Below are 14,542 nucleotides of genomic sequence, written 5' to 3' on the forward strand. Positions count from 1 at the left end.
TACTCTCTGTGCTTGTTGAGGGTGAGCGTGCAACAATATTGTACTGGACTGAGACCTGTTGTGGGTGGGCGCTAATTCTAATTGGAGGGATAGTAAACAGCAGGGAGGCTGGCGGAGAGGCCTAGCTTTGACATTTTGGTATTTCTGGATACAGCGGGGATTTGAATAATGTCAGCCAGGCATACAAGGCATGTTAAGCTAACAAGGGAGCCTGGTCAAGGCACTTATGTATGTTAGACTGAAGATGGAGCCAGTTAAAAGCGAACAGAACAGAGGTTACTGGTAGGCAATCGTAAATGTGCGAGTACACACTAGTGTGCATGTGGGAGTCCAGTAACATACCCTGCAGAAACTGAACTCCCCACTGCGATGAAGTGTACCACAGCATGTCTTCACTGATCACTGGAAAGCTGAACTGGACATGTATCGCCTGTCTTCCATACTGTATATTATTATCACTCTCTTTCTTCGGTGTGCTACAAAGCACAGAGTGATTATGCCCCTTCCTCATTCTGTTCCTGCTTTCTCTTTGTAAAATCTGATAAACCTGGAATTGGTGCAAACAAAAGATAATGGAAGATGATTATTGCGCCCAGACATGCTTAACTATCTCAGATCTGTGAAGAGAATTTGTGCCAAGAACGTGAACTACCAGAGGAGATGCCTCATGCTCGCTGCACCTGAAAGCTACATGAAAGCTATCAGTAAACATGAGCACCGGAGCTATTATAGCCCTGTTTGTGAACACTCAAAGAATACAAATCTCGATCCCACAACTGAAGATGAGCCTGTATTGATATTCTACATGTTGCACTGACATTCATTGTCAGAGCCTTGACTTTCTGTCAATTATGAGTCATAGTTACAACTATTTTGAGAGGTATTTCCTGTGGAAAGTTTCTGAAAATTTATACCAGGCTTCCAACCTGTGCTTCATATTACAAGGAGGATGTTGCTATTTGCTCTACTGTTGAGCTCATTGATAACAGCCCTGAAGAGTAATAAAAAGCAATGCAATGAAAAGCTATACTTAATTCTCTTAAAAGAAAACAAAAAAACAACAACAGCAGGAATGTCTCTAAGACACACACAAGACTATGTCAAAACCTAGTCCTGTATGTGGCTGGATCGCGTATGGTCAATGTGCGAAATTGAGGACGTAGTTGAAAACTGTTGTGGAGCCGCTGTAAACGACTAACATCATCAGGTCATATTCATATTCTCTCCTACTTTCTGTTCACATATACAGTATGTTTATACAGCCGGATTTCTGATAAAGCTGTTCTCATTGTTTTTCTGTGTATGTAGACAGACAACAGAACATGTTTGAAACAGTGACTGAAACGTCGCCCATTAACACTACATGTCAACTTCCAAGCCACTTCCAAGCTGCTGCTTTGCAATGCTAAAATCCAGATTTTATAACTGCATAAATTAAAGACAAAGACTGTGCTGTGATTTCGGCTGTATTTACTTGTAAAATGATCACTCGGAGGGAAAGTTAGAAGCAACAGAATATCTTATTTAGTTTGTCTCTCACGCAGCACAAAGCGTCCATCTGGGTTAGAAACTGCTGCTCCGCCTCTCTGCCACTCACTGAACAGAGCAGACTCAGAGAGGGGACATTACTGAGGACTCTCTTCTTAGAAGCCAAGTATCTAAGTCTAGCCACAAATGTACACTGCAGGCTGCAAACGCCCCCTAATAGAAACTGTTTACACCAAGTCATTTTGAAACAGCAATGGCAAATGTGGAAACTCCACCAAGTCACGTGGCATTCAGCTGACCAATGGTGGAACCATTATCAGTCAGCCAGTCATACACATTTGGGATTATAGGGCTTGCCCCCGCTGTAGTGGTCCAGCCAAGAAGAACCAAATATTTACACCGCAAGTATATCTCCTCCATATTGTATACAATCCCCTTTTTGAGACTATTCACTTGTATTTGACAGTTTACACCAGCTCACCATTTGTTCCCGCTGATGTCGTTGTTGTAGCTGTTGACATTGCATTGTGAGCTGAGCAATGGTCTTGTCTCGACTCCTCAGCTCCTCTCTGAGCACTTGCACTTCCTTAATCAGCTCTTCCAACTGAAAACACACAAACACACACATACAGTGTACTGTAGGGGTAGCAGACTACCTAAGATGTAAGCTGGAGCAAAACAAAAAATACAGTATATACAATATATACAGCATATCCAATCAATCCCAGCTGTAAAGCTAAGGTAAAGTTACTTACCTGTGATGCAGTGGTATTGTCTTCAATCTCCTCAGGAGCATCTGCTGGAGAGTCTGTATCCTCAAGCTGGAAATAAACAAAACACAAACAAACACACACACACACACACACACACACACACACACACACACACACACACACACACACACACACCCAGAGGCATGGGTAAACACACAGACAGAGGTTACACAGTGAGCTGGATCAATGGCAATTGCCTTAGGCATGCCGCAAGAGCAATATTTCGCTGTGGTGGAATAATTTCGCTTTCTAGCACACACACTTTGTTGACCCTGAACTGTCAACCACCAATGTTAGATACCTGCGGCAGAGCTGCTGAGGAAATTTCTGAACAGTCAATACATTTATTTGATCTAGTACAGAAAATGTCCTCACTTCAAAGGCTACTTAAGTAAGTGCTGCATGTGTGCTTTTTCTTTTCTCAAAGCAGGTCGAGATTTCATCTTGAACGTTTAAAGCAACACTCCAGTTACATTCTTTAATTACATTCCCAATTAAAGTTTCATTAAGTATGAAGCAATGATGAAAATACCATGGTTACACCAGGTCATGTCCTGAAATTGTATATTTTATCTGGCCAAAAGTCAGGTTTAAATTACATGAAATGTAGATACGAAAGTGAATCCGCGAGTTTGAGAAGCTTTATTTATTTATTTTTCTTTTCTTTACATATCTATTATAAAATTAATTAAATTGTCATTTTTAGGAAGAAAGTGTTATTGTTAAATATTCTCTCAGTCACTCCTTTCCACCTGCTCATTCAGGTCACACAGACTAGTCCAGGAGCAGCTAGCACAAAACAGTTGTGCTTCATGTCTGACTGTTCTCACAATAAAGCAAAGATCAATTAGGATTCAGTGAAGCTGGAGGCTCATTTTACAGTCACTGTCTTGAGTTCCACATCAAAATAAAATTAAAAAACTAACAATTAAGAACAGGGTTACTAATGGGCCAACAAAAATATTTTCCCTCTTCAGGATATACAGCCAAAGCGTTTGACTAATTGCACTGAGTGCAGTGAACATCGATGAAGGAGACATTTGATTTAAATGCAAACGCAAATATCACTTTTATGCTGTAGAGGGTAAATTGAGTCAAGTCATTCAAGATAATTTCTCTCTACAGAGGGTGTAGTGTGAAGTGCTTCTGTGCATCTCTGCGATCCCCTAAATGGGGTTGTGTGAATTTAAGGAGTGTGGGTTTTGTGCGTTCATCTTTTATTTAAGTGAACACTTCTAAGGCTGACATCTTTCATTTCTCTCTTCTCTTTCCCTGCTCCCTGTTGATTTCTCCAACTGACAGAGATGGATCTATTAAGTGGTCAGTTTCACACAAGCACAGTTAAATTGTGCAAACATGCAAGTACAAATTTCTGAATACTGTACACACAAGGAGAAGAAGGCCCAGAGCATCTAATCCAAAAACTGGTGTCAGACTGGTACAGTACATTAAAACCACTACACAGACTTCCCTATCGCTTTACCTATAAACATCTGTCTTAACATCTTCTTTGTTTACATATAGTATCTATGTAGAGTGTACAAACACTGTGGAATGGGAGAATTTAGTGAACTAATATAATTAAACATTTAAATTTTTAAATGCTTAAAGTGGGACCTTATTAAGAATTAAAACAAGCTTAGTTCAGTTTTGTCAGAAAATATTTATAATGTCACTCATGCTGAACGCCTCAGAACTGTGATGCATCCTTTAGAAGATTATTCAAACTATGTGGTCTAATTATACTGCCAAAATAAAAGCTTGGATTGGTGGCATGATCTGCATGTAATTGTGTGTGTGTGACAAATTCAAAGGGTGATGCAATAGCAGTAGAAGGATGAAAAAACAAACATTTTCTGTCACTGAGGGATGTATCCTCACACAAACATGTGTTTGAGTGCATGTATCTACCCACAATATGTACAGCATGTGTTGCTGTCCTAAAGTACTGTATGTGCATGTCTGTTTGTGTTCATTCATATCTTTTTGCAGATGTGGGTCGAACCTGTAGTAATGTTTTGAGCCTGAGCAGCTGTTTCTTGAGCGAGCTACAATCTTGAGTCATGTGTTCGAGGGTGAGATCATCCAGCATCGCCATGTAGCCATGCTGCCTGCCTTCAGAGGGGGTGGGCTGCGAGGAGATCCTAGAAGACTTGAGTCCATCATAGTGGTGAAAGACATGGGCCCTGAAAAAAAGACAGACAGACAAACAGAATGATACTGCATTTACAGTGTTTTTACTTTTTTCATCTCTACTTTTTACTTATTTCATGGCAACATTTTGTAATCTCTCTAGTCTAACCAACCTGTTATCATTGTGGAAGTGATCTGGTCCACTCCAGCGGTGCTGTTTACGCCGCTGCCCCTGCCGACCGGCTCTCTCCGAGCGCTCAATGTGTGACATCCTGTCAATGTCTAAATAGAAAAATTTAGAAAACTTTTAAGCCAGAGTAAAAGAAATTTTAAAATCCAGTGTTGGTGGTGACTTCAAATTGCAGTAAAGCATCTAAAGCAGCTTTGTTGAAGTGAAACTAGAATATTTTCATGGTTGGAGATTAGTTGTATCATGCAAAGGCTGGAATTTGTTTTTCTCTCTGTTTCAGCAGCCCTCTTTCACTACTGCTCCAAGATACACACACACACAAATGCACAACTATGAGTCAATTTTTTATACCTTGTGGTGATAAATATTCTGCTGTGTATATTTCAAATGCTCTATTCTAGAATTTCTGCATATAAATCATGATCTGATCCATCTCACTCTCTATTTCTCTGAGCTATCTCCACCATCAAATGCAAACACACAGTCACACAGACAGTGACAGGCCATTTCATTTTCAAGAAGGTAAAAGGACACAGTATTTGGCAATACTCAATAGCATATAGCTGTGAAATGAACCATGACTGCAACAAAATTGACAACTAACAGAGCATGACCCCCAGGAAATCAAAAGGGCCCTTGACTTTCTATATACCAGCCAGTCTCTGGACAGAGAGAAAGCAAGAAAAAGAGAGAAAGAAAAAGTCGGATAAAGAAGAAATGGCAGATTGAAAGACCCAATTCAAGGAATTCAGCAGTGGTGTTTAAAATACTTTACCCTGTGTGCCACCTCATAGCACAGGAGCAGACGGCCTGTTTCATACTAAACTGTTACATTCCAGGAAACGACTTCTTTTTCAGCTCAGAAAAAGTCCTCTAAAAAGTAATACAATGGAAATATATTCCAACTGGAAAAGAAATATCCATAAAGACAGAGAAACTCAGACGGCGAGTGGAAAGAAATGACTTCTTGTCCAGTCAGCTGGTGAGCAGTTAAAGGGCCAGGGAGAGAAAGTCTCAGGCTCCCAGACTGCCTGGATCTGTGTTTGTTGACAGCCTTGTTTTTCTGGGAACTCCCTAGGAACTGGAGCTGGGGAGAGAGGACTGCGGTGAGAAAGCAGCTGAGGTGACTGGTTTACGTCCAAAGCTAGGAAGTCACCAGCTGAGGCAGGCAAGGAAGAAAAGCTGGGGCCTCTCTCCTGTCAAGGACAGCTGGATGAAAATACTACACAGGGCCCCTTTCTACCCTCCTCTTTTTTACTCCTCTTCTCCCCTTCCCCTCTTCCTGTTTTGTGGCAGAGTCAGGGTGTCTTTAGGAGGGAGGAAACACCCTTCCATATCCCACGTCTCAGGGCCTGCCTTGTGGGCTGGGTCTAACTGGACTCTTCAGTCCGTCTCTCTTTCTCGTGACACTAGCTCTAACCATGACAGAGAGAGCTATAAATATGGTCACTTCCCAAAAAGGAGTAGGAAGGGATGACACTTCAATTCACATTCCTCTGGAGTGAACATTCCTCTCCCTCTCTCTCACTCTCTGTCTCCTTCTCTCGAAAACAAGGAGATCACTGTTTACAAATTTAAGAATGATACCAGGGGTATAAAGCTTCCTCTACCCAGTTACAAGTTTATTAGGTACACCATGCTAAAATGAATGCAGTGTAATAGAACAGGCCTGCAACAAATCCTTCCCACACGAAGGTTGTATTGCACAGTTTTTGTTGAGGCTGTTCTAGCGAGGCGTTGATTCAACTTTATAGTCATTTTGGAGCGTGTCGTTTATATCAGTGAAGGTAGACTAAATATTAGAAACACCTCTTGGTGTAAGAGGATACAGTTCAACAGCATGGCCATAAAGTTGAATCAACACAACTCCAACACAGTTTCAGCAAAAGCTGAACATTATGACTTTCATAAAGGTAGAATTTACTGCAGGGCTGTTGCGTTATTGCTACATTACTCTCAAATAAACTGGCTTCTGTGTGTATGCTGTATGTGTATGGGTGCGTGCGCTTGTGGCCATCCGTAAGCTTGCAAGTGCACATGTATGATTAACAAATGCACCCTCTGTACAATGTATGTTGTGGTGCTGAAGGGAGTCTTGTTTGTACATGTCAAGCCTGTCATACCACATTAAACTAGTGCATTAAACACATTACCCATGAAAGGTACTGGCTTCAGGTCTCACAAGGAAAAATTCACATCCTAGAATGCTTTATGTTTCCTGACAGGTAAGGTCAATATTCCTCAAACCTTCTTTTCCTCTCCCCTCCTCCTCTAATATACGGTATGTGATAGACACTATCACTGATTAATCCGTAATAGCGTTATCAACACCATTATCCTGCGGTAATAATGTGACCTGATTACCTTTAACATCTACAAAGAAGCCACGTTACTCCATTTTAATGAGATTGATTGGTACATGATTACATTTACAAAGTGAAAAAGGGCGACAGAGAAAATGACTTCAATAGATATGACATCAAGATGTGAGTGGTGATGTAATATGTGAACTTTCAGCTATTAAAGTAATCATGCTAACACCATACTGCTAAGGCAATCAAATGTAAGCCTGTATATATATGTGTGTGTGTGCGTGTGTGTGTGTGTGTGTGTGTGTGTGTGTGTGTGTGTGTGTGTGTGTGTGTGTGTGTGTGTGTGTGTGTATGGTGAAATGCTGCCATTCAAAGTCAGTTGTGTGGCAGTAGTGGAGTTCATTATTTAATAACTATTCAGCAACCAGATACTAAGAGAGTATCAGCAAATAACAGACAATAAGGTGTCCTTAAAATAATAAAATAAAATCTTTTAATGGATGTTGCAGAGGCAAATCTTCACCAAAGGCAAGGTAGGATTCAAGTTATTCAAGCCTTTATGTGCCATAGAATGATACCACTGAAAATAGAATTGGCAATGTATTAATTTACAATTATGATCAGAGCAGTTTTGCTGGAGGTGTTCGCTTATACAAAAATCATGGACAACTTCCAGCCAATGAAACTGAAGCATGTTTCATGGCCATAGAATAACCTCACACATTTAAATCCTGTGCAGGATGGCTGCAATAACATTTAGTATTTTGTGTCTATGTATGTGGCTGTGTGTGTATGTGCTGACCATGCAAGCCATCCTCTGGGAGGTCCACGTCTAGCATGAGGTCATCATCATCCAACTCTCCAGTTCCCCGAGGGTCCAGGTTGTTCAGGATATCCTGAGAACCACAAAAATCACAGCTAACGCTCACTTCATTGCATTGGATAACGTCATAGGCACAGTGTAGGCTCATTAACAGTGCGTTACAGTCATTGTATTATTTTGTATCTGCATAAAAATGTTCTCTCCTTTGCTAGGAGAGAAATATCTCGACATCAGGGGCCGTATACATAGATTCACAAACAAAAACACACACAATGCAGAAATATACAGATGCAGTCCCTGCGTGCGGTTAATAAAGCCTCGCAGGCATATTTTTGTGTGACACATCATTTTGAAATTGTGTGGATGGTACATAAACCTAATTCCAGCACCTCTAATTAGCCAGAAATGGATGTTCACATGCCCCTTGTAAATCTTGTCAGGATCCTTCTGTCCTTGGTCTGGCAGCAATGTCTTTTCACAGCACCACAGCAGCTTTTTGCTGCTACGCGCCAGCATATATTAGGAGACATAAAAAAATAGGCATAGAAATATAAATTTTAGCACACAAGGTTTAACTTATACTGTGATATATAGCTGTATAGCTGTTCATTCTTTACTGTGCATTTCAGTAGCTGCATAAATGTACAAGAATAGGATACAAAGGCAGGAATGACTATACACTGTAATGTAATCTAATCATTCAGTGAATACTACCTTTAATTGAGGTATGACATTTGTATGTTACTTTGCTATGTTATTAATAATTTGTTGTCATTCCCTGATCATTATTGTTTTGTCATTAACCATTACAATTTAATAAGCACAATCAGTGACTTCTTAATGATTGTGTTTCACACAATTCTCTCACACTAACAGCACAACAGGAGGAAGACACTTTTATTCTATACATCAAGCCACGGATAACAAAGCAAGTGTGTGGAAAAAAAATCATTCAATTATGAATGATAATGCAGAATGCTTTGAAAAGCCAACAAAAACACTTCTCATAACAGCCTCAGAATATGCAGCTAGTCTGACTGCTGCACTGCCATCTACAGAATAATTCAAAGCCTACCCAAAAGCAAAGGAATGAATCAATAGTTCAAAGCTTTATTTTTCAAGGCAATTTTGTGCTTCATGAAACCAAATTGACAGGGCTTTGACGAGAAGAAGTAGGCATATAATTTCTCATTATTGAAAATCTCATGTGCTGCATGATAACTGACTGGCACTCTGTGTTTCAGACTTAATGAAGAAGGAATAATGAAGGAAACAGAATAAACAAAACATACTTCTGCTGTATTTCAGATACTCTCAACCAGGATGTGGGAGGAATCTCTGTTGCTTGAAGAGCCCGTGAAGAAATCAACCTGTCTCATCTGTTTTCTTCCTTTGTCTTTAGATTCCTGTCTCCATTTCCTCCTCCGCCCTCTTGTCTCTAACCTCCCACCCTGTGAATACAACTATTTTAACGCTATCCTAACCCTTAACCCTAACCCCTAACTCTCTGAATATAACCATTTTAATAGTAGGGGTCAAACAAATATAAGATAAAGTAATATATCATTATATAGTTAACCAGTACACACCTCAACAGTACAACAGCGACACGACAACAGCAGCAGTTGTAAGTCCACCGTCAGTGTAACACTCACTCATTTGGCCACAGTACTGATGACGCACTGTGAGGTGTTTGACAAAACTCACAGCTAGTACAAAGTCACACACTGGAGTGTGTAAAAGAAAAGCCAACTCTAAAAGAATTTATAGGTCAAACTCTCCAGGCTATGAACTAAACATGGTGGGACCCATGTCATCTATTGTAAATTCCCCACCAGCCTGTGACAACAATTGGTCTGAAGCCCCATGACTGTAGGTCCAACCCATCTTTGAAAAAGCCCCATAGGCAGATATGTATGTGTTCACATATGATCAGCTGTTTTATATTTTTTCTGTCTCATACTTATCCTATTTAAATGTTTCTTGTGACCTAATGAAGGCCACCAGCCGAAATGTGTCGGTCTAATAAAGTTCTTCTGTTTACTTCAAGTGTTGCTGGAGTTTTGACGTCTTCAAACTCACAGCCATAAAGCATGAGCAGTTGTCCAGCCAGTGTCAAGAGCTGCAGTGGTTCAAATAAAATTGTACCCTTTCTGTCACAAACAGCAAACAGCCTCTGTGCGTTATTGCACATCATTTCATCACAACTGTCTATAAAGTTGTGCAAAGCTTGAAACAAAAGCAGTAAATAAATGTAGTGTGGTGAGTTTTTCTCCAGTCACAGACTCGGATAGAGCAGTGTATGATAAAAGGTTGTTCACAACATACCACAGAATCCCAAGTAATATGATACTATTGTTATCGTGGGAATGTATTGTCATAGTATTGTATTGTGAGACACACCTTCTTTTATGTTACATTGTTCTCACTACATCCCCAGCTACTTGCATTTATTCCCCACATACTGTGCACACCTCAGGAGTATGTGATTCAGTGTCTTGCTCAAGTGCACTTTGGTTTTGGCCTTCCTGTTTGACAACCTGAACAGCCGCCCTACATAGTTACAGTACTGCACTGCACCTTATACTGTATCGATGCCATAGAAGTAGCACTGAACCACTCAGTGTTAGATGTATTTTTTTCTTTATTTCAGCATCACAACTTACTCTCTGCCCCTGCCATTCCTTTTTTCATTGACTGTCTTTGTTACAGTGTCTAGCTCCAGAGGAAATTACATTTCACACTGGCAGGACACAACAGCTTAGAACAATCTGGATCATCTCTCTTTGGAGGGGTGAGTTAGTGAGTTTGTTGTTGTGTGTATGTGTGTGTGTGTCTGTGTGTGTGTGTGTGTGTGTGTGTGTGTGTGTGTGTGTGTGTGTGTGTGTTCGTATACAGATGAAGTATACATGCACATCTCTTCACACATTCTAAAGTAGTCATTTATAAGAGCATATCACAAAGGAGATGAGCTGAGGTTAATTACATAACAACAATAGGTAGGAATATTCAGTGTTTCTTGTGCATCTATGCAATATTTTCCTCTGTGTAAGTGTTGCTGAGGAAGCTGTTGAACCAATACCTGCTATAATGGGTTTTAGTTTGTGAGGGAGAGAGAAAAACAATTCTACTACAAAACTATTGTATCGTATTGTTATTATTACTGAGTTGAGTATGAGAGTTATTATAAAACTATTTTGTTTATTAATGAATTTCAAGAACTGCATGAATTGTGAACGCTTGAATTAGAAAATGAGATCGACAGCTGTTATGAACTATTATTAAAATGCATCCGAAAAGCAGCTTTGAGCCTGTTAAATTGTAGCTGTTCCACTTGTTCTTACTGAAGAAATAATGATTTTGACTTGCAGCAATATAAATTTGACACATGGTACGCATATTTTTGATGCATCTTAGACACCCAGAGGTGCTCCATCAATCCAGACCCTGCGGCATGAGACACATTCAGATTTGAACTGGAAGGTCTTCCAACATACTCTGTTTCATGGCACACTCTCTGCCCCGCCGCAACATCAGCTGAATCCTCAAACAAACACGGCTGGATCAAACACTGATTAAAACTTCAAAATCACAGGGAAAGTTTTGAGGCTGAAATTCTCTAACTTTGACAGTTTACCCCCGAGTGACCTGAGCATCTGCACAACAGACTTGTTACAAGCTTATTACAGAAACCTAAATTCTACCCATTGCTTTCTTCAAGAGTATCTTTTTGGGATCTCTGGTAGACTTTGGGTTTTTGTAGCTTGAATGTAAATTAGCACCATGGCACATAATCAGGCAAAAAGGCAAAGTAGGCAACGCATCTTGGGTTCAATCAAACCACTTCAAAAAACCCACAAACATCAGCTTTAGATAGGAGTGTAAAATCAATAAGTGCCAGGGAGAAGTTTTTAGACTGACTGTACTTGTTCCTCTCAGACATCTCTCATCTCTCAGAGAAGGGGAGAGAAAGCAGCATGAAACACATCTTTTTCCAGGATCATTAGTTTTGTGAAGGTCAAATACTTTCCAAAATAATACCAGCCAATTACTCAAATAATACAGAATAACTAACGCAGCGCCTTTATATTGAAATGGGCTGGGTTTAGGGATGATGGCTCAGCTGCTGTGGCTGTGTGCGTATGTGAGTGTATAGATGATAGATTTTGTATCTCTAGTGTGACATTAACACCCCTACTTAACAGTATAATTCTTTACACTCTATATCTTGGGACTTGCCAGTGGTTTTGATGGAGGGTATGCCCTTTTACCCCATTCATTTCTGCATGTCACTGTAATCCATTTACCTGATTCATTTGCAGCTCTTGATCTAAGGCAGTTTTTCAACAAAAGTCTATTTTCAGTGCCTGTCTTACTGAATAGAACCATTTTAAAAGATGAAAAATGTGGGATAATCTTAATCTATTACACTGTAAAAGCTTTATTGGTCTTATTGGCTTTTACAGGGATAATTGGGTGTAATTAGATATATGTATCGTGAGAGCCCAAACATCCAGAGAATGACACCAAATTGTGGGCTTAAAAAGAAAGAATACCCCAAAAAACTTAATTACAAGAGAAGTTTTCCTTTTTAATATTGATTCTTTCAACCTTGGCTTAAATAGGCACCCTGTCAGCACAGAGTCAGGGAGGGCTCAATTTAGATAATAGTAAAATGGTATACTGCGAACTGTCAAATAAAAGCTGCTATTCAAATACTACAAAGTTCTGAAAACTTGACACTAATACAGACCAGTTACCTGCACTACTGTGTAATGGCTCTCATGGCAAATTTTTCAAACTGTGTCTTTCTACAGCATTTATTTTAATTGGTGGTAACACTTTAAGACTCACGAGTCACACTCTGTTTAGTATTAACAAGCATTGTGTAAGCATTTGTTACATGGTTTAATAATCAACAATTATAACTTCTTCATGAAGATCTATTTTATATAATTACAACTGTATTTACCTATATAGTCATCCATTATCTGTTTATACGCCAGCCTCCACTGATAGGTTCCCACAGGAGTTATAGTTGTAGACAAATACATTAATAAACACTTAGACGCCATTATAGTGTGTTATTAACCATTTATGAAATGTGTATATGCCTTCTCTTAATAACAGAAAAACTTCTATGAATTATTGATTATTTCCTATCATTTGCATTTTTCTGGTATTTCTCAAAGTTCACTTATGGATAATGAAATTCACCACTTGCAGATGTTTTCACAATAAAAGCGCTCTCTCTCTCTCTCTCTCTCCCTCTCTCTAAATATAACTCTCTTAAAAAAAAACTCATCTCCTGAGTTGAGGTGACTGAAAGTCCTAGTCGTAGCATTTAAAGTAGAAATCAAGTAGAAAGCCATACTTGCATCAAGTGCTTGTTTTAGATTATATTATTGTTATACATAAATGTTAAACTGTTAAAATATGTTCTCCTCCTCATTTGACAGGGACACAGAGCATTGCTACACATGGCAATGTCCGTTCCACAAACAGCTTGTTTCTGTTGACTTATGCTATGCACAGGCAAACATTCGGAGAAAGAAACACAGGCAGTATGGAGGAGGTGCGATGAGCGATTGTTTCATTAATTGTTTAATGAGTGATGATGGCAGTGGACCTCTGTGTTTCTCCTATCAAACTTTCTTTTTCATTCCATGTGTACATTGTATCTTGCTGTATACTGAACTATCTATTCTGCCTATACAGGTGAGTTGGTTTTCCTTTCCCAAAAGCCCTAGCAAAACGGACAGAACTGGTACTGCTAGAGATCATCAGAAAACAAAAAACAGACCAACTATCTACAAAAGATGGGATACTGAAGTACATCACCACAATTTAATATATGATGAAGCACATGAAATGTAGATCACACTACCACGAGTTGGACTGGACATAAGGGAGAGAGAGTCAACAAATGTCACATGTGAAAGTGATTCAGATGTCAGTGCTGTGACTTACCTCTTAAGCAATACATGAATCTATACTATAAAATAAAAATATAAAAGTTTTATATTTTATAAATAAAAATCTTCTGACGGCTTTCTGTATCACTAATACTAATGTTATCATACATAACTGAATACAAACCTTTGCTTAAAAATGTAATTTACAGTGAAGTCCTTATTATTTGGACAGTAGCACATTTTCTACTGTGTTGGCTCTGTATTATAACTCACTGAATCTGAACTGAAACAATGACTATCAGGCTATAATGCATGCACAAGCGCACAAATTATGCATCAGAAACTTGCCTTGAAAAGTTTTTTGACATAGTTCAAAATAAAATATGTCTCCTTGGACAAACTAGTAAAAACTTTTTTTCTAACCCTTTTTTTACTCAATAAGCAGCTCAGTCTAGGACTTGACCTAGAATGTGATTTTTTGGGGGTAAATTCAGTCTTAGGGAGAAACTGTATTTTGAGACTATGCTCAGAATTCAAATCATAATGCTTTAATTTAATTTTGCTCTAAAACTTTTGAGTTTAGACAGATGCATTCAATCTTTATTAAGGACAGTATTCTGTCCAATCATGGTGCTGCCAGTAAAATCTGGGGTCTATAAACTCATTACTCATAAGCAACCCAATCTTCAGTCAGTAAAAGTTGATTTGTTTTTTTCTTGCCAACATCTGATATGTTACCACCTTTAATGAGCAGCTCGTTTAAGATATTTAATATGTGAGAGCCAGTTGAGAGACAAAGTGCTTGGAAAAAGCTGTGTGCCTATAAAAAGCAGCGTGGTAATGATCTGTAGTAAAATAACAGGTCACGACTGTGGTTGGAAACTAAATCGAGTCATGACTGATGCTGA

General features: G+C 39.1%; 1 protein-coding gene across 6 annotated transcripts in view; it reads right to left on the minus strand.

Moving 5' to 3' along the window:
• The window catches only part of ccser2a (coiled-coil serine-rich protein 2a), a 54,733-nt gene that overhangs the window by 20,396 nt on the left and 19,795 nt on the right, over positions 1-14,542 (minus strand). For all 6 annotated transcript variants that reach the window (XR_011691364.1, XM_071480233.1, XM_071480236.1 and 3 more), the window contains exons 4-8: positions 7,699-7,792; positions 4,568-4,676; positions 4,267-4,447; positions 2,244-2,309; positions 1,970-2,092 (exon numbers count right to left, since the gene is read on the minus strand). Coding sequence is in view for 5 of the 6 variants with exons in the window: in XM_071480233.1 (XP_071336334.1) it covers positions 1,970-2,092; positions 2,244-2,309; positions 4,267-4,447; positions 4,568-4,676; positions 7,699-7,792 (573 nt within the window). In the remaining variant the exon portion in view is untranslated. The remainder of the gene's footprint in view (positions 1-1,969; positions 2,093-2,243; positions 2,310-4,266; positions 4,448-4,567; positions 4,677-7,698; positions 7,793-14,542) is intronic.

This window comes from Trachinotus anak, unplaced genomic scaffold (genome assembly GCF_046630095.1).
Source record: "Trachinotus anak isolate AG129_WGS33_773 ecotype Australia unplaced genomic scaffold, CSIRO_AGI_Tana_v1 ptg000007l, whole genome shotgun sequence".
NCBI classification, from domain to species: Eukaryota; Metazoa; Chordata; class Actinopteri; order Carangiformes; family Carangidae; genus Trachinotus; species Trachinotus anak.